The 24473-nt window shown below is 44.9% G+C and overlaps 1 protein-coding gene across 4 annotated transcripts in view; it reads left to right on the top strand.

Moving 5' to 3' along the window:
• Window positions 1-24473, top strand: part of LOC124008723 (chromodomain-helicase-DNA-binding protein 3-like) — a 54942-nt gene that overhangs the window by 17994 nt on the left and 12475 nt on the right. For 3 of the 4 annotated variants that reach the window (XM_046320240.1, XM_046320238.1, XM_046320237.1), the window contains exons 17-38: window positions 1312-1433; window positions 1939-2112; window positions 2333-2474; window positions 5053-5184; window positions 5300-5417; window positions 5609-5733; window positions 8437-8668; window positions 9019-9188; window positions 9568-9745; window positions 10103-10189; window positions 10664-10752; window positions 13227-13360; window positions 13532-13676; window positions 14031-14229; window positions 16621-16784; window positions 16870-17251; window positions 17410-17547; window positions 18318-18426; window positions 18825-18957; window positions 21417-21612; window positions 22167-22330; window positions 22459-22585. In XM_046320240.1, the coding sequence (XP_046176196.1) occupies window positions 1312-1433; window positions 1939-2112; window positions 2333-2474; window positions 5053-5184; window positions 5300-5417; window positions 5609-5733; window positions 8437-8668; window positions 9019-9188; window positions 9568-9745; window positions 10103-10189; window positions 10664-10752; window positions 13227-13360; window positions 13532-13676; window positions 14031-14229; window positions 16621-16784; window positions 16870-17251; window positions 17410-17547; window positions 18318-18426; window positions 18825-18957; window positions 21417-21612; window positions 22167-22330; window positions 22459-22585 (3460 nt within the window). The remainder of the gene's footprint in view (window positions 1-1311; window positions 1434-1938; window positions 2113-2332; window positions 2475-5052; window positions 5185-5299; window positions 5418-5608; window positions 5734-8436; window positions 8669-9018; window positions 9189-9567; window positions 9746-10102; window positions 10190-10663; window positions 10753-13226; window positions 13361-13531; window positions 13677-14030; window positions 14230-16620; window positions 16785-16869; window positions 17252-17409; window positions 17548-18317; window positions 18427-18824; window positions 18958-21416; window positions 21613-22166; window positions 22331-22458; window positions 22586-24473) is intronic. The other variant, XM_046320239.1, reaches the window with a different exon arrangement.

Genomic DNA, 24473 nt, shown 5'->3' with positions numbered 1-24473 from the left:
ACCGTGCTTCCACCCATCACTGGGACCGTCCTTCCACCCAGGATATCTACTTGAAACAGTCACCTGAGGAAGGCCCACAGCATAATCAAGGACCCCACACACCCCAGCCACAAGCTGTTCCCTCCCTTACCATCGTGAAGATAGTATCGGAGCATGAGGTCTGATACCAACAGACTCAGAGACCGTTTGTATCTACAAGCCATCAGATTGCCGAACAGTTGAACTGGACTGACCACCTGCTCTGCTTCTCCACACCTTAGCACTCATGCACTCACTCGTGCACACGCACATTCATGCTTGTCACGACCGTCATAATAACTGGACCAAAGTGCAGCGTGATCTGGATTCCACATCTTTCTTTTTCTAAGTGAAACTCACAGCAAAACAAAACAATAAATCTCAAACTAAACATGACGCTAACAATAGTGCTAACATTCAACTATCCATAATCAAGATCCCACAAAGCACAAAGGGGAAATGGCTGCCTAAATATGATCCACAATCAGAGACAACGAAAAACAGCTGCCTCTTGATTGGGAACCATACATGGCCAACATAGAAACATAATCCCCTAGATGACCCACCTCTAGTCACACCCCGGCCTAACCAACATAGAGAATAAAAAGCTCCCTATGGTCAGGGCGTGACAATGCTACACACACTTCACAGTTGGTGCTACCAGACTCTTATTATACTGCTCAATTTATACAATTGCCCCCCAATCCCCCTTTCCCCAATACACGTGTAAATATTGGACAATATATTGTGCCTTCCTGTATTATACTTATGCTAAAAAATGTATTCTATTCTACTGAGTTATTTACTTTATGCTCGCATTCTTATCTTTCATTATTTGTTATTGTTGTTGCATTGTCGAGAAGGAACCTGCAAGTAAGAATTTAATTTCATTGGCCGTGTGCGCGATGTATACGAGTACAAGCCAAGCAGATACGAGCTACCCGTTAGGGACGCAAAAAGACAGTACAGACACAAACTTGAATTAATGTCCAACAATTCAGACTCACTCCGTATGTGGCAAGGACTACTGACGATCAAAGACTACAAAGGCACATCCAGCTGTGCGGTGACCACTGAAGCCTCCCTCCCAGACAAGCTGAACACATTCTATGCTCACTTCGAGGAAGACAATACCGAGCCATCCAGGAAGACTCTCGCTAATCATAAAACCTGAAAACTTCACAAATCAAATTTGAAACCTTACAGAATCTCCTCTTGAAAGTCAATGAACGTCAACAATCAAGCAATCGTTCAATCAATCAATTAATTATTGCCTGTGTTTTCTCTCCTCAGTTCTTCAGACGTCTGAATGACTATACGATTGACCACAAGCTGCTGCTGACTGGTACTCCTCTACAGAACAACCTGGAGGAGCTGTTTCACCTGCTCAATTTCCTCACTCCCAACCGTTTCAAGTAGGGTAACACACGCACACACATATTCACATAATGGCTGCGTTTACACAGACAGACTAATTCTGATCTTTGGCCACTAACTGGTATTTTGACCTATCAAATCAATAATTAGGCCAAATATCAGAATTGGGCTCTCTGTGTAAACACATATGCATAACATGTACATATAGACTGACACCGACTTGGACGTATGTGAATGTATAGATGCAGACACTCCTAGGCTGCGTTTAGACAGGCAGCCCAATTATGATCTTTTTCCCCCACTAATTGGTCTTTTGACCAATCAAATCAGCTCTGAAAAAGAGCTGATGTGAAAAGATCTGATGTGATTAGCCAAAACACATATTAGTGAATACGAGCTGCTTGTCTAAACGCAGCCATATATGCAAGCAAACCACTCACACACAACACAGCCATGCATCTCTACTTCTATTTGCATATTTTCAACCTAAATAGCCTCCATTCACCAGACATCCTTTCACTCTCTCTCTCCCTCCCTCTGTAGTAATCTGGAGGGGTTCCTGGAGGAGTTTGCAGACATCTCCAAGGAGGACCAGATCCAGAAGCTCCATGACCTGCTGGGTCCCCACATGTTGAGGAGGCTGAAGGCTGACGTCTTCAAGAACATGCCGTCCAAGACTGAGCTCATCGTACGAGTGGAACTAAGCCCCATGCAGAAGTAAGGAGGAGCGGGGTGGAGAGAGAGTGGGGGAGTATGCATGGAGGGAGAAAGGAGAGGAACGAATGGACAGGAATAGTGAAAGAGAGGGAAGAGAGAAGGGAAAGGCGTATGGTTGATAAAGAGACTGAAAAAGAGAGAGTGAGGGAGTAGTTAACAAGTTAATCATAAAAATAATCACACACTAACTGTGTCTTTCTTCATTGATGTATTATAAAAGGAAATACTACAAGTTGATTCTGACGAGGAACTTTGAGGCTCTGAACTCTAAAGGAGGAGGTAACCAGGTGTCTCTACTCAACATCATGATGGACTTGAAGAAGTGTGCCAACCACCCCTATCTCTTCCCCGTCGCCTCCATGGTAACTATGATCATAATAATACACTGAGTGTACAAAACATTAGGAACACCTGCTCTTTCAATGATTGACTGACCAGGTGAATCAAATCATATCAAATCAAATTTGTTGGGGCGAATTGGAGTGGGTCTACGGTTTCCGGGATGATGGTGTTGATGTGAGCCATGTCCAGCCTTTCAAAGCACTTCATGGCTACTAACATGAGTGCTACGGGTCGGTAGTCATTTCGACAGATTACCTTCACTTTCTTGGACACAGGGACTATGGTGGTCTGCTTGAAAAATGTAGGTATTACAGACTCGGTGAGGGAGAGGTTGAAAATGTCAGTGAAGACACTTGCCAGTTGGTTCGCACATGTTCTGAGTACACGTTCTGGTAATCCGTCTGGCCCCGTGGCCTTGTGAATATTGACCTGTTTAAAGGTCTTGCTCACATCGGCTACGGAGAGCGTGATCACACAGGCATCTGAAACAGCTGATGCTCTCATGCATGTTTTAGTGTTGCTTGCCTCGAAGCGAGCATATAAGGTATTTAGCCAGTCTGGTAGGCTTGCGTCCCTGGGCAGCTCACGTCTGAGTTTACCTTTGTGCTCCGTAACACTTTGCAAGCTCTGCCACATCCGACGAGCGTCGGAGCCGGTGTAATAGGATTCAATCTTGGTCCTGTATTGACACTTTGCCTGTTTGATGGTTCATCTGAGGGCATGGCAGGATTTCTTATAAGCTTCCGAATTAATGTCCCGCTCCTTGAAAGCGGCAGCTCTAGCCTTGAGCTCGGTGCAGATGTTGCCTGTAATCCATGGCTTCTGGTTGGGATATGTACGTACAGTCACTGTGGGGACAATATCGTCAATGCACTTATTGATGAAGCCGGTGACTGAATGCCATTGGATGAATCGCGGAACATATTCCAGTCTGTGCTAGAAAAACAATCCTTAAGCGTAGCATTCGCGTCATCTGACCACTTCCGTATTGAGCGAGTCACTGGTACTTCCTGCTTTAGGTTTTGTTTGTAAGCAGGAATCAGGAGGATAGAATTATGGTCAGATTTGCCGAATGGAGGGCGAAGGAGAGCTTTGCATGTGTCTCTGTGTGTGGAGTAAAGGTAGTCTAGAGGTTTTTTCCCCCCTCTGGTTGCACATGTGACATGCTGGTATAAAAATGAGATAAAATGGATTTAAGTTTGCCTGTATTAAAGTCCCCGACCACTAGGAGCGCCGCTTCTGGATGAGCATTTTCTTGTTTACTTATGGCCTTATACAGCTCATTGAATGCGGTCTTACTGCCAGTTTCGGTTTGTGGTGGTAAATAGACGGCTATGAAAAATATGGTAGATAGAGTGGTCTACAGCTTATCTTGGTAGATAGTGTGGTCTACAGCTTATTATGTTGTACTCTACCTCAGACGAGCAATACCTCGAGCCTACCTTAATATTAGACATCGCGCACCAGCTGTTATTTACAAATAGACACAAACCCCAACCCTACCAGACGTAGCTGTTCTGTCCTGCCGATGTACGGAATACACAGCCAACTGTATATTATCCGTGTCGTTGTTCAGCCACGACTTGGTGAAACATAAGATATTACAGTTTTTAATGTCCCATTGGTAGGATAGTCTCGAACAGAGCCCATCCAGTGTTTTCTCCAGTGTTTGCACGCTAATAGAACAGATGGTAGAGGTGAGTTACCCTCTTGCCGACGAATTCTCACAAGGCACCCTGATTTGCGCCCGCTGTATTTGCTTATTTTCTTCATGTGAATGATGGGGATTTGGGCCTTGTCTGGGAGCAACATTATACCCTTCGTGTCAGACTCATTAATTAAGGTGAAAGCTATGGTCCCTTGTTGATGTCACCTGTTAAATCCACTTTAATCAGTGTAGATGAAGGTGAAGAGACAGGTTAAAGAAGGATGTTTAAGCCTTGAGACAATTGAGACATGGATTGTGTATGTGTGCCATTCAGACAGTGACTGTGCAAGACAAAAGATTTAAGTGGCCTTTGAACGGGTTATGGTAGGAGGTGCCAGGCGCATTGGTTTCAGTGTGTCAAGAACTGCAATGCTGCTGGGCTTTTCCCTCCTAACAGTTTCACGTGTGTACCAGTAATGGTCCACCACCCAAAGGACATCCAGCCAACTTGACACAACTGTGGGAAGCATTGGAGTCAACATGGGCCAGCATCCCTGTGGAACGCTTTCGACACCTAGTAATCCATGTCCTGACGAATTGAGGCTGTCCTGAAGGCAAATAAGGGTGCAACTCAATATTAGTGTATATTATCTTAAGTCACATTTTCAACAGTAAGGACACTGTAATTCACCTCTGAATTGCAAAATGGTGACACATTCTGGTAGGTTTGAGTAGTATAGCTACAATTGTATTCAGCCTATTATTTCAGTCTAAGGGGGGGGGACCTAGGAATATGCATTAATGTAAACATGACCACAAATGTTCATGGAAATGAAAGAGTTTACCTTCTTTCAGTTATTCAAGTTCCATAAAGAAGTTATATCTATATATAATGTCTGAGTTATATGTCATCACATGACCATGGTGTGTTGTCTTTACCATGGTATTAGGAAGCCCGCAAGACGGCGAGCGGAGCGTACGAGGGCATGGACCTCACAAAGGCTTCTGGGAAACTGACTCTGTTGCAGAAGATGATGAGGAAACTGAAGGACCAGGGACACCGGGTGCTAGTCTTCTCACAGGTTGGTACACACACGCACACACACATGCAAATACCAACATGCGCGCTGTTAGCAGTTCCGTAACCATTTCTCTTCTCTCTCCTGCTCTCCTCCCTCTCTCCTCCCTCCCTGGTAGATGACTAAGATGTTGGACCTGTTGGAGGACTTCCTGGACTTTGAGGGTTATAAGTACGAGAGGATCGACGGAGGAGTCACAGGAGCTCTGAGACAGGAGGCCATAGACAGGTTCAATGGTGAGGGAGACGCTCAGTCTACTGCAGGTTCTAGAAACAAATACAAATATTTCCATTTAGATGAAAGGGAACATTGCGATTTTTTTTTTCCCCCTTCTCATTATCAGTGTCTAACCCAATGTATTTCTCTCCCCCCATCTCACTTTCTCTATCTCCTTCTCTCTCTCTTTCCCTCTGTCTCACTCTCTCAGCTCCTGGTGCTCCTCAATTCTGTTTCCTGCTCTCCACCAGGGCAGGGGGTCTGGGTATTAACCTGGCCACAGCAGACACTGTTGTCATCTTCGACTCAGACTGGAACCCCCACAATGACATCCAGGTAGACTGTCACTTGAATGTTGAAATAATTTCCATTATCGAGAAAAAAAACAAGTTTTAAGGACATTCATGTAGAATTTACATACATTTCCATGCACTTCATTTTTGCTCTTTAAACATCATACAAACAGTAAATAAATGGCTAATCTGCCTTTGCCTTCCATCCTGCTAGCTAATGTTTAATCGCTGGAAAATAAATGGGACGAACAGAAAGCACGTATATACCTACCAACGGGACATTAAAAACTGTAATATCTTATGTTTCACTGAGTCGTGGCTGAACTATGATATTAAGAACATACAGCTGGTGCATGATATCTAAGGAAGTCTCTAGGTTTTGCTCGCCTGAGGTAGAGTATCTCATGATAAGCTGTAGACCACACTATCTACCTAGAGAGTTTTCATCTGTATTTTTTGTAATTTTCTACATACCACCACAGACCAATGCTGGCACTAAAACCGCACTCAATGAGCTGTATACCGCCATAAGCAAACATGAAAACACTCATCCAGAGGTGGCACTCCTAGTGGCCGGTGAATTTAATGCAGGGAAACTTAAATCAGTTTTACCTAATTTCTATCAGTATATTAAATGTGCAACCAGAGGGAAAATAATTCAAGACCACCTTTACTCCACACACAAAGACGTGTACAAAGCTCTCCTTCCCCATCCATTTGGAAAATCTGACCAGAATTATATCCTCCTGATTCCTGCTTATAAGCAAAAATTAAAGCAGGAAGCACCAGTGACTCGGTCTATAAAAAAAGTGGTTAGATGAAGCAGATGCTAAACTACAGGACTGTTTTTCTGGCACAAACTGGAATATGTTCCGGGATTTTTCCGATGGCATTGAGGAGTAACCCGGAAGCTTATAAGCTATCCCGCTATGCCCTCCGATGAACCATTAAGCAGGCAAAGCGTCAATACAGGACCAAGATTGAATCGTACTACACCGGCTCCGATGCTCGTCGGATGTGGCAGGGCCTGCAAAATATTACAGACTACAAAGGGAAGCACAGCCGAGAGCTGCCCAGTGACACAAGCCGACCAGACGAGCTAAATAACTTTGAGGCTTGTTTCGAGGCAAGTAACACTGAAACATGCATGAGAGCATCAGCTGTTCCGGATGAGTGTGTGATCACGCTCTACGCAGACAACGTGATTAAGGCCTTTAAACAGGTCAACATTCACAAGGCTGCAGGGCCAGACGGATGACCAGGACGTGTACTGCGAGCATGCGCTGACCAACTAGCAAGTGTCTTCACTGACATTTTCAACCTCTCCCTGTCTGAGTCTGTAATACCAACATGTTTCAAGCAGACCACCATAGTGCCTGTTCCCAAGAACACTAAGGTAACCTGCCTAAATGATTAACGACCCGTAGCACTCACGTCTATAGCCATGAAGTGCTTTGAAAGGCTGGTCATGGCTCACATCAACACCATTATCCCAGAAACCCTAGACCCACTCCAATTTGCATACTGCACCAACAGATCCACAGATTATGCCATCTTTATTGCACTCCCCACTGCCCTTTCATACTTGGACAAAAGGAACACCTATGTGAGAATGCTATTCATTGACTACAGCTCAGCGTTCAACACCATAGTGCCCTCAAAGCTCATCACTAAGCTAAGGACCCTGGGACTAAACACCTCCCTCTGTAACTGGATCCTGGACTTCCTGACGGGCCGTCCTCAGGTGGTAAAGGTAGGTAACAACACATCTGCCACGCTGATCCTCAACACAATGGCCCCTCAGGGGTACGTGCTCAGTCCCCTCCTGTACTCCCTGTTCAATCATGACTGCACAGCCAGGTATGACTCCAACACCATCATTAAGTTTGCTGATGACACAACAGTGATCACAGACAACGATGAGACAGCCTATAGGAAGGAGGTCAGAGACCTGACAGTGTGGTGCAAGGACAGCAATCTCTCCCCCAATGTGATCAAGACAAAGGAGATGATTGTGGACAACAGGAAAAGGAGGACTGAGCACGCCCCCATTCTCATCGACAGGGCTGTAGTGGAGCAGGTTGAGAGCTTCAAGTTCCTTGGCGTCCACATCACTAACACACTAACATGTTCCAAGCACAGCAAGACAGTCATGAAGAGGGCATGACAAAACCTATTCCTCCTCAGGGGACTGAAAGATTTGGCATGGGTCCTCAGATCCTCAAAAGGTTTTACAGCTGCACCATCGAGAGCTTCCTGAGTGGTTGCATCACTGCCTGTTATGGCAACTTCTCTGCCTCCGACCGCAAGGCACTATTCCCCCCTATTCTACGCTGCTGCTACTCTGGTATTATCTATGCATAGTCACTTGAATAACTCTACCTACATGTACATATTATCTCAATTACCTCGACACCGGTGCCCCCACACATTGACTCTGTACCGGTACCTCCTTTATATAGCCCTGCTGTTGTTATTTACTGCTGCTCTTTAATGATTTGTTATTCTTATCTCTTACTTTTTTTAGGTGTTTTCTTAAAACTGCATTGTTGGTTAAGGGCTTGTAAGTAAGCATTTCACTGTAAGGTCTACTACACCTGTTGTATTCGGAGCATGTGACATATACAATTTGATTTGATTTAATGGTTAATTCCTTAATCCCTTTTCTCTCTCCCTCATTCTGTGTCCATTCCCTACCTATCTCACTCTTTCCTCCCTCCTCTTCTCCCTCCTTCTCCCTCACAAGGCATTCAGTCGCGCCCACCGCATCGGGCAGGCCAACAAGGTGATGATCTACCGTTTTGTGACCCGTGCCAGTGTGGAGGAGCGCATCACTCAGGTGGCAAAGAGGAAGATGATGCTGACCCACCTGGTGGTGAGGCCCGGCCTGGGCTCCAAGGCTGGATCCATGTCCAAACAGGAACTGGACGACATCCTCAAGTTCGGCACCGAGGAACTCTTCAAGGACGAGATAGAATGTAAGTGACAATTGTTGATTGGTTTGATTTGATTGATGATCGATTGTGGGGGATGGGAGGAGGATAGGAGAAAGGGGGAGGGGGGAGTTGGAAGGATAGAGGAGGAGCAGGAGGAGGATGGAGGGATTTCAGAGGAAGAAATGCAAGGATAGGACATTTATTTTGGGTATATGTTTAGATGTCAGAGATTTGGGAGAATTCTGTAATACATTGCATTTTGGGGGTTGTTACATACATCTTTATATAGATCGATTTTAGTCACATCCTAATCTGTGTTTCACCACCGTTTTCTATTCCCCAAGTCCTCTCACCACCACGTATGTCCCCTCTCTCTCCTATACGCTGTCCAGCGGGGGACAACAGGGATGATGAGGGCAGTGTGATCCACTATGACAGCTCAGCCATCGAGAGACTGCTGGACCGGAGCCAGGACGCTACAGACGACACAGACATGCAGAACATGAACGAATACCTCAGCTCCTTCAAAGTGGCCCGCTACATGGTTCGAGAGGAGGATAAGGTGAGAAAGGGAAGGAGGGAGAGTGGGAAGGAGAGAGAGAGGGAAGGGAGAGGTGAGGTTTTGGGGGGGGGGGGGCAGTTGGGGAATACCTCAGCTCCTTCAAAGTACCTGGCTACATGGTTTGAGAGGATAAGGTGATGTACAGAGAGAGCGATGGAGAAAAGCTGTTGGAGAGAGAAGTGATAGATAACATTACTGTTTTTGTATGCTTTAATGTATACAAAAATGTGTATGGCACTTTAATGTACTTTAAAAAATATTTATCTATGTGTAAACTGTTAACACTGTCCATTGAGCTATTATACGGGTTTATAAGTAGATTGTATCACACTGGTTGTATGTAAACTTTACTTCCATGTTCTTGCATGTGTGTATCCAGATTGAGGAGGTGGAGCGTGAGATCATTAAGCAGGAAGAGTGTGTGGACCCCGAATACTGGGAGAAGCTGCTGAGACATCACTATGAGCAACAACAGGAGGACCTGGCTAGTAAACTGGGCAAGGGCAAGAGGAACCGAAAGCCTGTCAACTACAACGACGCAGCACAGGAGGACCAAGGTAGGTAGTTGGGAACCATCAGTCCTGGTTGTCATGGAGATGGATGGAGGTGTCGTTTATGTTATTAGCATGCATCCATATGACAACATGGGCCATTTTGTACTGTCACACCTTAGGCATTCTGAATAACTTCTTCTTTTTTATAATTAAAGAAGGGTTGGACTCCTCCTACTTTGTATTGGCCCATATATTGGTTCATCCATGATTGTTTTAAATAAAAGCTGTGCTCTTTGCTAGAATTAGATCATGTAATATGGTCTCTGTGCTATACGTTAGGTATTGCTAAAGTATTGCTAATGGTAGCCGCATGGGGCCAGTGGGCCTAGCCTATTGACGGTACACCATGTGCTGTTTCAGAGTGGCATGCTGGTATTTCAGATAACCAGTCCGAGTACTCTGTGGGCTCTGAGGAGGAGGATGAAGACTTCGATGAGAGGCCAGAAGGTATGCCTAAGTACACAAGGCACAAACACATTTGGAATGAAGCCTCTTCTGTTGAATGTGTTGGGATGGATCACGTGTTAAACTCGTGTCCTTGACGGCCAAAGGTCTGCTGGTTTTAGCTCCTCCCTTGTACTTGATTGATTAGTAAGGAACTCCCCTCACCAGGTTGTCTAGGGCTAATTGGACAGAAGTTTAAAGGAAATATCGAAAACCAGCAGACACACAGCCCTCCAGGAATTGACTTTGACACCCCTGTAACAGATGGATGATTAGATTTCATATGTTATGGCTGCTTCACTCAAGTACCATAATGACTATGCTGCTTACCCTCCTGATTTCCTCCTTCTCTCTCTCTATCTCTCTTTCTCTCTTTCTCTCTTTCTCTCTATATCTCTCTCTCTCTCTCTCTCTCTCTCTCTCTCTCTCTCTCTCTCTCTCTCACCCCCCCTTCATATTCTCTCTATCTTCGTCCAGGTTCTCGCCGACAGTCCCGTCGCCAGATGAGGAACGAGAGAGACAAGCCACTTCCCCCCCTGTTGGCCAGAGTAGGGGGAAACTTGGAGGTTAGAGACAACAACTTATCTGCTATTCTTGTTGACATAAGAATTTATACTTTCTGTATAGGGGTTATGGATATTATACAGTTGATGTCGGAAGTTTACGTACACCTTTCCAAATACATTTAAAATCCGTTTTTCACAATTCCTGACATTTAATCCTCGTAAACATTCCCTGCCTTAGGTCAGTTAGGATCACCACTATATTTTAAGAATGTGAAATGTCAGAATAATAGTAGAGAGAATGATTTATTTCAGCTTTTATTTCTTTCATCCCATTCCCAGTGGGTCAGACGTTTACATACACTCAATTAGTATTTGGTAGCATTGCCTTTCAATTGTTTAACTTGGGTCAAACGTTTCAGGTAGCCTTCCACAAGCTTCCCACAATAAGTTGGGTGAATTTTGGCCCATTCCTCCTGACAGAGCTGAGTAAGGTTTGTATTCAAATGTTCTATAGGATTGAGGTCAGGTCTTTGTGATGGCCACTCCAATACCTTGACTTTGTTGTCCTTAAGTCATTTTGCCAGAACTTTGGAAGTATGCTTGGGGTCATTGTCCACTTGGAAAACCCATTTGCGACCAAGATGTTGCTTCAATAGAACCACAGAATTTTCCTCCCTCATGATGCCATCTATTTTGTGAAGTGCACCAGTCCCTCCTGCAGCAAAGCACCCCCAAAACATGATGCTTCAACCCCCGTGCTTCACAGTTGGGATGGTGTTCTTCGGCTTGCAAGCCTCCCCCTTTTCCCTCCAAACATAACGATGGTAATTATGACCAAACCGTTCTATTTTTGTTTCATCAGACCAGAGGAAATTTCTCCAAAAACTATGATCTTTGTCCCCATGTGCAGTTGCAAACCGTAGTCTGTTTTTTTTAATGGCGGTTTTGGAGCAGTGGCTTCTTACTTGCTGAGCGGCCTTTCAGGTTATGTCGATATAGGACTTGTTTTACTGTGGATATAGATACTTTTGTACCTGTTTCCTCCAGGATCTTCACAAGGTCCTTTACTGTTGTTCTGGGATTGATTTGCACTTTTCGCACCAAAGTATGTTCATCTCTAGGAGACAGAACGTGTCTCCTTCCTGAGCGATATGACTGCAGCGTGGTCCCATGGTGTTTACACTTGCGTACTATTGTTTGTACAGATGAACGTGGTACCTTCAGGCATTTGGAAATTGCTCCCAAGGATGAACCAGACTTGTGGAGGTCTACAATTTGTTTCTGAGGTCTTGGCTGATTTCTTTTGATTTTCCCATGATGTCAAGCCAAGAGGCACTGAGTTTGAAGGAAGGCCTTGAAATACATCCACAGGTACACCTCCAATTGATTCGAAGGATGTCAATTAGCCTATCAGAAGCTTCTAAAGCCATGACATCATTTTCTGGAATTTTCCAAGCTGTTTAAAGGCACAGTCAACTTAGTGTATGTAAACTTCTGACCCACTGGAATTGTGATACAGTGAATTCTAAGTGAAATAATCTGTCTATAAACAATTGTTGGAAAAATGGCTTGTGTCATGCACCCAATCGACTTGCCAAAACTATAGTTTGTTAACAAGAATTTTGTGGAGTGGTTGAAAAATGGGTTTTAATGACTCCAACCTAAGTGTATGTAAACTTCCGACTTCAACTATATTTTATGATGTCCTTATGTACGTTCCCTTCCTCTCCTTAAGTAAGTTCCCCTCATCTCCTTATGTACGTTCCCTTCCTCTCCTTAAGTAAGTTCCCTCCATCTCCTTATGTAGGTTCGCTTCATCTCCTTAAGTAAGTTCCCTCCATCTCCTTATGTAGGTTCACTTCATCTCCTTAAGTACGCACCGGGGCCTCCCACTCCTCTTTCTATTCTGGTTAGAGTCCGTTTGCGCTATTCTGTGAAGGGAGTAGTACACAGCGTTGTACGAGATCTTCAGTTTCTTGGCAATTTCTCGCATGGAATAGCCTTCATTTCTCAGAACAAGGATAGACTGACGAAAGTTGAAAGGATCCTGACGAAAGAAGAAAGTTGTTTGTTTCAGGATCCTGTAATCGAACCCACAAATGCTGATGCTCCAGATACTCAACTAAGTAATATAGTCTAAGGAAGGCCAGTTTTATTGCTTCTTAAATAAGAACAAGAGTTTTCAGCTGTGCTAACATAATTGCAAAAATGATCAATTAGCCTTTTAAAATGATCAACTTGGATTAGCTAACACAACGTGGCATTGGAACACGGGAGTGATGGTTGCTGATAATGGGCCTCTGTACGCCTATGTAGATATTCCATTTTTATAAAATCGGTCATTTCCAGCTACAATAGTAATTTACAACATGAACCATGTCTACACTGTATTTCTGATCAATTTGATGTCGTTTTAATGGACAAGATGCTTTTCTTTCAAAAACAAGAACATTTCTAAGTGACCCCAAACTTCTGAACGGTAGTGTATGGTTATGAATGTGTTATGAAGTCCTAATGCCCTCTCTGCCCTCTAGGTATTGGGCTTCAACACGCGCCAGAGGAAAGCCTTCCTAAACGCGGTGATGCGTTGGGGCATGCCCGCACAGGACGCCTTCTCCTGCCAGTGGCTGGTCAGAGACCTGAGGGGCAAGAGTGAGAAGGAGTTCAAGTGAGCGAAGTGGGACTGATATAGCATGGCGTCCTTATTGTTTGAGTCATAGGCAGGCTAAAGTATGAGCTTACACTGAGCTCTTCATGCTACAATGTTGCTGCCGGTCTGTTCTCTCTCCCTCACTTATGTATCAATCTCCTCCCTTTCTCCTCCCTTTCCCTTTTCCAGGGCGTATGTCTCCCTGTTCATGCGTCACCTGTGTGAGCCCGTGGCCGACGGTGCCGAGACGTTTGCCGACGGCGTGCCGAGGGAGGGCCTGTGTCGGCAGCCTGTGCTCACCCGCATCGGGGTCATGTCCCTGGTCAAGAAGAAGGTCAGGGGTCAAAGTGTATCTTAGAAACCACAATGCTAAGCTAACAGGCTAGCTACATTTCAACCAATTGCAATTGTCTGTTTTTTGGCGAAGCTTTAATTGATTCAGACCTGTCAGACCAAAATCAGTCCAGAATCAGACCAGAATCGTGTGAGGAAATACAGATATTTTAACTTCTTTCGTTTCCACTAAGACATTTTCCCAGGCTGTGACTTCCTTGTAACATAACGATAATAGACAGAAAATTAGGGTCAACATCTTTCCAAGGGAAAGGGACTGTTGGCTAGAATAGAATTAGAACAGAACAGAATAAAATACTTTATTGCTTGATTTTGTCACAATCCCCTTCCTCAGATCCAGGAGTTTGAGCACATCAATGGGCGGTGGAGTCTTCCAGAACTGAAGCCAGAGATGAAGCCAGAGGCCCTGAGACCAGAGGTCAGTGTGTCTTCTTCCTCCAGAGCCTCCTCCCCTGGAGGGACCATGAAGACCGCTACGCCCACCCCTGACCCCAGCTGTACCTCAGACAACACCCCCTGCACCTCAAAACCAGGTGGGTGAACAAAGACACTCGCGCAGCTCACAGGATGCCCAGCAGAGGGCACTCAAGTGATAACTGTGTGGAAACAACAGTAGGCTACATTCATCAATCTGACTCCATTATTATGAGGATAAATGCTACATGAAATGCGTGATACGCTACAGAATAACACAGAGTAAATGACCAATCACCAATAGGCTAAGACTTCACGTGGTTACATGCGTCTTCAGTTTAGAATAATTTCTGAGTGAATGCGCCTGTACACACATGGGGCTCGATGAAATATCGATGAAATAAACCAAGTCTAAATATATAGCATACTGCGTATACCAGGAGATTGTAATACTGGCACATTTTACCAGAAAAAACGCTGACATTGTATCCAGGGAAAAAACTTAAGTCACCCCCACCCTAAATAAACATGACTCAGCATTCTGCTGTTGAAAAACATAACACATGACATCACACCCAGATATGAGTCAAATCAACTCAATTAAGTTTGAATGTCATGACCGGGTCATGACCGGAGAACAGGAAAATGCCTGAAACCGGTCAAACCGGTCACCCTGAAAATCCATCAATGCAGAATACATACAGTTGAAGTCGGAAGTTTACATACACTTCGGTTGGAGTCATTAAAACTAGTTTTTCAACCACTCCACAAATTTCTTCTTAAAAAACTATAGTTTTGGCAAGTCGTTTGGGACATCTACTTTGTGCATGACACAAGTAATTTTTCAATTGTTAACAGACAGATTATTTCACTTATAATTTACTGTATCACAATTCCAGTGCGTCAGAAGTTTACATACACTAAGTTGACTGTGCCTTTAAACAGCTTGGAGAATTCCAGAAAATGATGTCATGGCTTTACAAGCTTCTGATAGGCTAATTGACATAATTTGAGTCAATTGGAGGTGTACCTGTGGATGTATTTCAAGGCCTACCTTCAAACTCAGTGCCTCTTGGCTTGACATCATGGGAAAATCAAAAGAAATCAGTCAAGACCTGGTTCATCCTTGGGAGCAATTTCCAAACGCCTGAAGGTACCACGTTCATCTGTACAAACAATAGTATGCAAGTGTAAACACCATGGGACCACTCAGCCGTGATACCGCTCAGGAAGGAGACGCGTTCTGTCTCCTAGAGATGAACGTACTTTGGTGCGAAAAGTGCAAATGAAACAAAAATAGAACTGTTTGGCCATAATGACCATTGTTATGTTTGGAGGAAAAAGGGGGAGGCTTGCAAGCCAAAGAACACCATCCCAACTGGGAAGCACGGGGGTGGAAGCATCATATTGTGTGGGTGCTTTGCTGCAGGAGGGACTGGTGCACTTCACAAAATAGATGGCATCATGATGAAGGAAAATTATCTGAAGACATCAGTCGGGAAGTTAAAGCTTGGTTGCAAATGGGTCTTCCAAATGGACAATGACCCCAAGCATATTTCCAAAGTTGTGGCAAAATGGCTTAAGGACAACAAAGTCAAGGTATTGGAGTGGCCATCACAAAGCCCTGACATCAATCCTATATAACATTTGTGGGCAGACATGAAAAAGCACATGCGAGCAAGGAGGCCTACAAACCTGACTCAGTTACACCAGCTCTGTCAGGAGGAATGGGCCAAAATTCACCCAAATTATTGTGAGTAGCTTGTGGAAGGCTACGTGAAATGCTTGACCCAAGTTAAACAATTTAAAGGCAATGCTACCAAATACTAATTGAGTGTATGTAAACTTCTGACCCACTGGGAATGATGAAAGAAATAAAAGCTGAAATAAATCATTCACTCTACTATTATTCTGACATTTCACATTCTTAAAATGAAGTGGTGATCCTAACTGACCAAAGACAGGGAATTTTTACTTGGACTAAATGTCAGGGATTTCGAAATACTGAGTTTAAATGTGTTTGTCTGAGGTGTACCTAAACTTCCGACTTCAACTGTAAATTGCAATAAGTCATAATTAATGGATATAATGCATTTCTAATCTCTTGAAACAAACCCGAACACAACAATTGAAGTTGCACAAACACTCACAACATAAGGTCCAGTTTTAATCCCTTTCCAGGAGACAAGTGGAATCTCCTGTAAGCCGCTGTCCTGTCGAGGGCTGGAGGTACGAGTTCAGGATGTTCCGTGCTCTTTGAAGTTCAAAGATGTGGCCATCTATCCAGACAATATCATAAATATCATAAATTGTGATTGAATCATCACGCTGTGCTCCTGTGCCAGCCAGCCACCAACGCGTCTGAATCACAGTCCAAGAAGGTCATCATCTCTCCCACTGTGTGTGTGTGTGTGTGTGTGTGTGTGTCTGTGTCTGGTTGCGAGTGTGTCTGTGCGAGTGAGTGTGCGAGTGAGTAAGAAATGACCCCCTTGCATGTGTGTTGTGTTCAGCTACCCCTGCTCCGTCGGACAAACTAGAGAAGAACGGGAAAGATGGAGAGAAGGAAGAGGAAGATGAGGAGGGTAAGGCCTCATCTGAGCCAGAGCAAGATGGCGAGAAGGAGAAGAACGAGGGGAAGGAGGAAGAGAGCAACAAGAGTGCAGACCCTGAAGAGGTGAGAGATTGAACGTTATTAATTACACGGTCTTAATACATCTTGCTACCAATAACTGTCACTGAACATTTTGTCATGTCCCCAGACTCTAATCACTACCAAAGAAGCACTACAAGAATTATCCCCTTGCACAAGAACAGACAAGGAGGAGAAGGGTACGAAAGAGGAGAAGGAGGGGAAAGAAACCAAAACGACTGACACCCTTCCGGCCCTAGTGGAGGAGAAGAAAGTTGAGGAGGAGAGTAAGGAGGAGGGGTCCTTCGGAGAAACAACTAAGCAAAGGTCGGAGGTCAAACATGAGAAACCAGGTAGTGTAACGCTCTCACCTGGAGAGAAGGTGGAGGAGGAGAAAGAGAAGAACAACAAGGAAAAGGACATGGAGAAGAGTGAGGAGGCCCCTGTCCCCACAGAAGGGCCAGACGACATGGAAAGGATGGAGCGACAGCAACCCTCTGACGTGATGAAAGGTGAGTGACCTCACCTGTCCGTCCGTCCGTCTGTACATGTCAGTTAGTTAGTTAGTGACTCACTGACTAGTCACCGGTAGAAAGGTATAGACTATTAGGTATAGTTCAACGGCATCCACTACTCTGAATGAACTGGCTTGTGTTTTTACTGCTCACAGAGGAAGTAAAAGGTGAAAAGGATGCTGGGAAAGAAGTGGCGAAGGAGGAGGTTGCCAAAGATGCCTTGCCAAAACCCCCCATCACCCCCCCCGAGCGACGGCGCTTCATGTTCAACATCGCCGATGGGGGCTTCACGGGTAAATGAGCCCTATCATATGTCATGTCTGGTACTGTGTATTAGAGCGGACACAGCCCTAAGCCGTGATATATTGGCCATATATCACAAACCCCCGAGGTGCCTTGTTGTTATTATAAACTGGTTACCAACATAATTAGAGCACAACATTACCACAAAAAAATCCAACCATGACACAGACAAGACTGTCAGGATTCAGGACATGCTTTTGTACTATTCAGTTAAGCAATAAGGCCCGAGGAGGTGTGGTATATGGCCAATATACCATGGCTAAGGACTGTTCTTATACCCGACCCAACGCGGAGTTCCTGGATACATCCCTTAGCCTTGCAATATTGGCCGTATATCACAACTCCCCGAGGTGCCTTATTCCTATTATAAACTGGTTACCAATGTAATTAGAGCAGTAAAAATACATGTTTTGTCATACCCGTGGTATGCGGTCTGATATATCATGGCTGTCAGCCAATCAGCATTCAGGGCTCGAACCACCCAGTTTAGAGGCAGAACTCACTGTGTCATGGGTTGTTTCAACATGAATTCAACGTTATACTGATGATCTCCCACAAAGAGCTGCACACAGTGGTGGATCAAACTCAGCATCAGATGTTGTTTTAACATTGACACAGCGTTATGCTGCTGTCCCTGTGCTGAGCAACATACAGTGGCATAATACACTGAGTCCGTATCACTGTTTGTTATGACATTGACACAACGTTACGTGGATGCTATAACACTGACCCAACGTTATGCTGACGTTTCACCCTGCAGAGCTGCATACGCTGTGGCAGAACGAGGAGCGGGCCGCCATCTCCTCCGGGAAGATGAATGAGATCTGGCACCGGCGACACGACTTCTGGCTGCTGGCGGGAATTGTACTGTATCCTTGACGGCGGTTGCCGCGGAGACCTTCTTGTCGTGTTTATTTATCTGTCATGCTGCGGCAGTGGCTTCGTGTGAAGTCCACCCGCCGGTGCATTTGTGTAGCAGAGAGGTATTAGATTGTATCTGCAGGAATCTACACATGAAATAGGGATTGGAACAGTCCATTCTGTTCTATTTGCATGACTTTGACTAGAATGCCAAATATCGAATCCAACCCTAGCCCTCCTACCACAAGAAACAATAAAGATCTGAAAGGATTCAGTAGGAATACACTTGATGAGAATTGCCCTATTCATAGAAGTTGTGCTAAAATTCTTATTACTACTGACAGACTAGGTATTGCTTTGACTACTGGTGTATTGAGCTGTATGACCCTTGACCCCTGCGCGTCAGTCATGGGTACGCGAGGTGGCAGGACATCCAGAACGATCCCCAGTTTGCTATCGTCAACGAGCCCTTCAAGTCGCAGGCCAACAAGGGCAACTTCCTGGAGATGAAGAACAAGTTCCTGGCCCGCCGCTTCAAGGTGCGACACCACAGCATGTGACACAGCATGACATAGTATGACATAACATGACATGACATAGGGTGAAAAAAAATGTGACATGGCATAACAGTGTAGCATGGTATAACCTTCATAGCATAACTCGAAGGCCTGGAAACACTCTGGATCCAACACATCACATGACATTACCATAACATAACTAACATAACTACGACACAACCAAATACAACCATGACACAGACAAGACTGTCAGGATTCAGGACATGCTTTTGTACTATTCAATTAAGAGATGAGGAGGTGTGGTATATGGCCAACATACCACGGCCAAGGGCTGTTCTTATACCCGACGCAACGCAGAGTTCCTGGATACATCCCTTAGCCTTGCGATATTGGCCGTATTTCACAACCAACCGAGGTGCCTTATTGCTATTATAAACTGGTTACCAACGTAATTAGAGCAGTAAAAATACAGGTTTTGTCATACCCGTGGTATGCGGTCTGATATGCCATGGCTGTCAGCCAATCAGCATTCTGGGCTTGAACCACCCAGTTTATAATATCTAATAGAAAACATCTGTTTGAAGGATGTAAGAACAAGACAGACCCTATGAGAGACAGATATTGGGTTGACAGACCGGGTTGGTATTGCTGACCGGTGCATTTGTGAAATGACACTCATCCTGTTTTTGACGGCCTCACATGTTTCATACCCTGACCTCAACATCCGCATTCTCTCTCTCTCTCTCTCTCTCTCTCTCTCTCTCTCTCTCTCTCTCTCTCTCTCTCTCTCTCTCTCTCTCTCGCTCTCTCGCGCGCTCTCTCACGCTCTCTCTTTCTCTCTGTCTCTTTCTCCTTTCTCTGTCCTCTCTCTCTCTGTCTCTCTTTCTCTCTGCCCCCGAATTGAGTAAAATCACAAATTATGGTGTTGACTAAATCACAGCTGGCTAAAATAAAACTGTAAATATGAATATAATCTCTAGAATTTCTCCAAACATGTCATCTATCGTTTTCCTCCTCCTCTTCACCCCACACCCACCTATACGGTATCTCTCTCCTCTCTCTTCCCTTCTATCTCTAACATCTTCCTCATTACAGTTCAGGTCAATGAAATCCAATAGAACTGTATTGCCATGAAGTGCAGTAGATACTGTAGATATACTGCATGTCAGAAAGCAGAAGAGTTTTATGATGGTCCAGCAGGGTAGGCTAGTGGTTAAAACGTTGGACCAGTAACCGCTTGGTTGTTCGATCGAATCCCAGAGCTGACAAGGACAAAATCTGTCCTTCTGCCCCTGAACAAGGCAGTTAACCCACTGTTCCTAGGCCGTCGTTGTAAATAAGAATTTGTTGCCTAGTTACATTTTTTTAAAGGAAAGAACTGACTGTAAGGATATGCGCTGAGAGTCGGGAAGCAAGTTCAGGGAGGGAGTGTTTTAATCAAATAAACGTAACATAAAACAAAACAAGAACCTTGAAAAACGTACAGACCTGAAACAGAAACAATGATGCCTGGGGAAGGAACCAAAGGGAGTGACATATATATGAAAGGAACCAAAGGGAGGGACATATATAGGGAAGGAACCAAAGGGAGTGACATATATAGGGGAGGAACCAAAGGGAGTGACATATATAGGGAAGGAACCAAAGGGAGTGACATATATAGGGAAGGAACCAAAGGGAGTGACATATATAGGGAAGGAACCAAAGGGAGGACATATATAGGGAAGGAACCAAAGGGAGTGACATATATAAGGAACCAAAGGGAAGGAAACCAAAGGGAGTGACATATATAGGGAAGGAACCAAAGGGAAGGACATATATAGGGAAGGAACCAAAGGGAGTGACATATATAGGGAAGGAACCAAAGGGAAGGACATATATAGGGAAGGAACCAAAGGGAGTGACATATATAGGAAAGGAACCAAAGGGAAGGACATATATAGGAAAGGAACCAAAGGGAGTGACATATATAGGGAAGGAACCAAAGGGAGTGACATATATATGAAAGGAACCAAAGGGAGGGACATATATAGGGAAGGAACCAAAGGGAGTGACATATATAGGGGAGGAACCAAAGGGAGTGACATATATAGGGAAGGAACCAAAGGGAGTGACATATATAGGGAAGGAACCAAAGGGAGTGACATATATAGGGAAGGAACCAAAGGGAGTGACATATATAGGGAAGGAACCAAAGGGAGTGACATATATAGGGAAGGAACCAAAGGGAGTGACATATATAGGGAAGGAACCAAAGGGAGTGACATATATAGGGAAGGAACCAAAGGGAGTGACATATATAGGGCAGGTAACCAGAGAAGCAATGGAGTCCAGGTGAGTCTGACGACGCGCAGTTGCGCATAACGATGGTGACAAGTGTGCGCCATAACGAGCAGCCTGGTGACCTAGAGTCGGAGAGGGAGCAGACGTGACACTGACTCTCCTTGTCTCTCCCTTCTCCCCTCCCGCTCTCCCCCCAGTTATTAGAGCAGGCCCTGGTGATAGAGGAACAACTGAGACGGGCAGCCTACCTGAATATGACCCAGGACCCGGTCCACCCCGCCATGGCGTTAAACGCCCGTTATGCCGAGGTGGAGTGTCTGGCCGAGTCCCACCAACACCTCAGCAAGGAGTCCCTGGCCGGGAACAAACCGGCCAATGCCGTGCTGCATAAAGGTGAGGGGGAGTGTGGAAGGGGGTGGAGGGAGGATTGTGTGTGTGTGTGTGTGTGTGTGTGTGTGTGTGTGTCTGTCTGTCTGTACGCATTTATATCAGATAAAGAAACACAGCCCCCCCCCAGGCTATATTTTTTCAAGTTTCTTTGACCTAAATCTGTCCAGTAAGCCTCACAGAACTGTTGCTGCCAGAGGCGAACATTTCACAATGTCATCGTCAGGATAGAGTTACAATCTCAGAAGAGTTGGTATGTTTGTACTGTTCATTTGAAAGGACAACATACTTGGTACGTTTTCAACTGTTAAATGATGTTGAAAAGGAATGTTCAATACTGGCGGACTGCAGAGTTTGAAGGCTTTGGTTCTAGTCCAGCACCAACCCACCGGATTCTCTGTGCACCGTGACTCACGTTCGCTATGTGTCCCACTTCTAGTGGATAATGTCCCCCAAACCCAGTGGAACTGAATAGTAGATGGTTGATGGTCGACTTAATAATAGTAAATGAAGAGGTGCCTGTTAACTGGAAACTGACCGTTGTGTTGGTGTAATGTCAGTGCTGAACCAGTTGGAGGAGCTGCTGAGCGACATGAAGGCTGACGTGACACGGCTCCCCGCCACGCTGTCCCGGGTCCCGCCCATCGCCGCACGTCTGCAGATGTCAGAGAGGAGCATCCTCAGCAGGCTGGCCAGCAAGGGCACTGACACATACCCGCCCCCGGTGAGCACACACGCATGCAAGCGTACACACACACACACACAATCCCACATTGGTTAAGATATTCTGGCTTCTGATGACTTGATTTAAGATTGATCATCAAATGAACCATCTGTCCCCTCTCCCTCCAGACCATCCCTCCAGGACCCTACGCCACTCCTCAGAACTTTGGGCCTCCCTTCACCCCCACCCCCCTGGGAGTCTTACCCATGGGAGGAGCCAACTACAGCCAGATGCCTCCTGGATCCTTCGTATCAGGTCAGTGACCCATACTGTACATATACCCATTCACTGAGAAGGACTTTCCAAAACTACTGATGAAGGATTCACTGTTTATATCGGTTACGATTGACTTTAAGGGTGTCTACTCGGTAGCAGCTGCAATGTCCTCTGAAATCGATCATGGTCTGTCTGATATAGTCAACAATTCACTAGAAAATCTTCATCAGTGGTGCTTTGGAAGAAGAAGAAATGTGTGTGTGTGTGTGTGTGTGTACTCGATCCAAGTAGGTGGTCTGTACAGTCCAAACGGAGTAAACAGATCAATTTACACTTACATACACACACACACACACATTTCTTCTTCTTCCAAAGCACCACTGATGAAGGTTTTCTAGTGAATTGTTGACTATATCAGACAGTCCATGCACGATTTCAGAGGACATTGCAGCTGCTACCAAGTAGACACCCTTAAAGTCAATCGTAACCGATATAAACCTGCCCCGCAATGGACGGCCCAAGAAGCCCTGAGGATGGAGGGATGGAGAAGTATGTCACGATATTTGTGTTGATGTAGACCTAATAAGGTACAGTTCAGAATGCATTGGCTTCTGGCTTTGGCAACTTGGACAGATGGGTCAAATCTGTTCCAGATATGCATGGGGAATGTAGCATCTTTATATGGTCATACATTTTGTAGTGAGACATAATGTAGTGAAATATTTGCAGCTGCTGCTATATATAAATCATTATGGTGAGGCTAGTGCTTCTGTGTAGTAATCATCATTTTTTCTCTCAAATGGCACGGTGAGATTACTCCATGTTTTATATCACCCTCCTAAGCACCGTTTATTGCAGAAAACAGAGTTGAGTACGTCTGTCGTGATATAACCTGCCAATGCGGGAGACACTTCGATCAGGGAGATCCAGTTCGTCTTCCTCTCTGTCGTCGTTGTTGTTGACAGATTGTTGCCACCTGAAGTAGTCAGGTTCACAGCCAATCACAATCTCTGATGTCACTTTGGGGCAGACCCCCCCCCCCCCCCAGAACTGGTATGATATCATTCTACTTCTACGGTGAATCCTAACTTCCACCTAAATTGAACTTTCACTTTGTCATGCGTTGATGGCAATGAGAGATTGAAGAATTCAATGTAAGGTGCAAGTTAGGATTCTCTCCTTGATCTTTTCAACACGATCGTAGGAGGAATATTTGCAGATGTTTATTTTTATTCCTCCCAAAGGTTTATTGTACTCATCATTACAGTGCTTTTTTCAATTCAAATCTCCTAAACTCTCCACCTCAAAGGTTTGTTGGCTTATTATCCAGCTCCTTCACTCTTTCTTAGTCCTCTTCAACTGCCAATGATGGACTGTATTTTCCCTCCTTTCGTTTGGCTACAACAGATGTTGACCAGATACGTCTGCACTGGGGTGGGTTTGTGTTCCAAGACGTTTTGTAATGTAATAGAGATATGTGGTGAAACCTGATACTCTCGACTGGTATTACCTTGTAATTGGCCTGACCCCATGTGTGCTGTCCAGTCCAGTCCGCCTGTAGCGTGGGCACTGTCTGTATTCCAACGTCTTGATTTATGTCATTGCAGAGGGGCCCGTCTGTCAGAGACATAGTATTTTTGGGAGCTTTTTCTGAAAATCTCATTGCAGTGCAGTTTCGTACCGAGTCGCGGTGCCAAGATACAATTCAGTCTCCAGGGACTTTTGTACAAAGGTATTTTAAGAGGACACCAAACCACACAGAACTTACTTGTGTAAACTCCTTGTTGGGACTTGTAAACTAGATCTCTCTAAGACCGAACTGAATGTTGGGCTGAACGCTGGTGTTCACAAATAGTCGCCAGATCGCGCGCCGTCTGTTCTCCGTGGGTGTTGAGTCTGAGTGGACCGTGCTGAGCTGAATGTTGCC

Source organism: Oncorhynchus gorbuscha, linkage group LG21 (genome assembly GCF_021184085.1).
Source record: "Oncorhynchus gorbuscha isolate QuinsamMale2020 ecotype Even-year linkage group LG21, OgorEven_v1.0, whole genome shotgun sequence".
In the NCBI taxonomy this organism is placed as follows: domain Eukaryota; kingdom Metazoa; phylum Chordata; class Actinopteri; order Salmoniformes; family Salmonidae; genus Oncorhynchus; species Oncorhynchus gorbuscha.
Note: the sequence above shows the minus strand (reverse complement) of the source record. Positions and strands in the feature narration are given on the sequence as shown.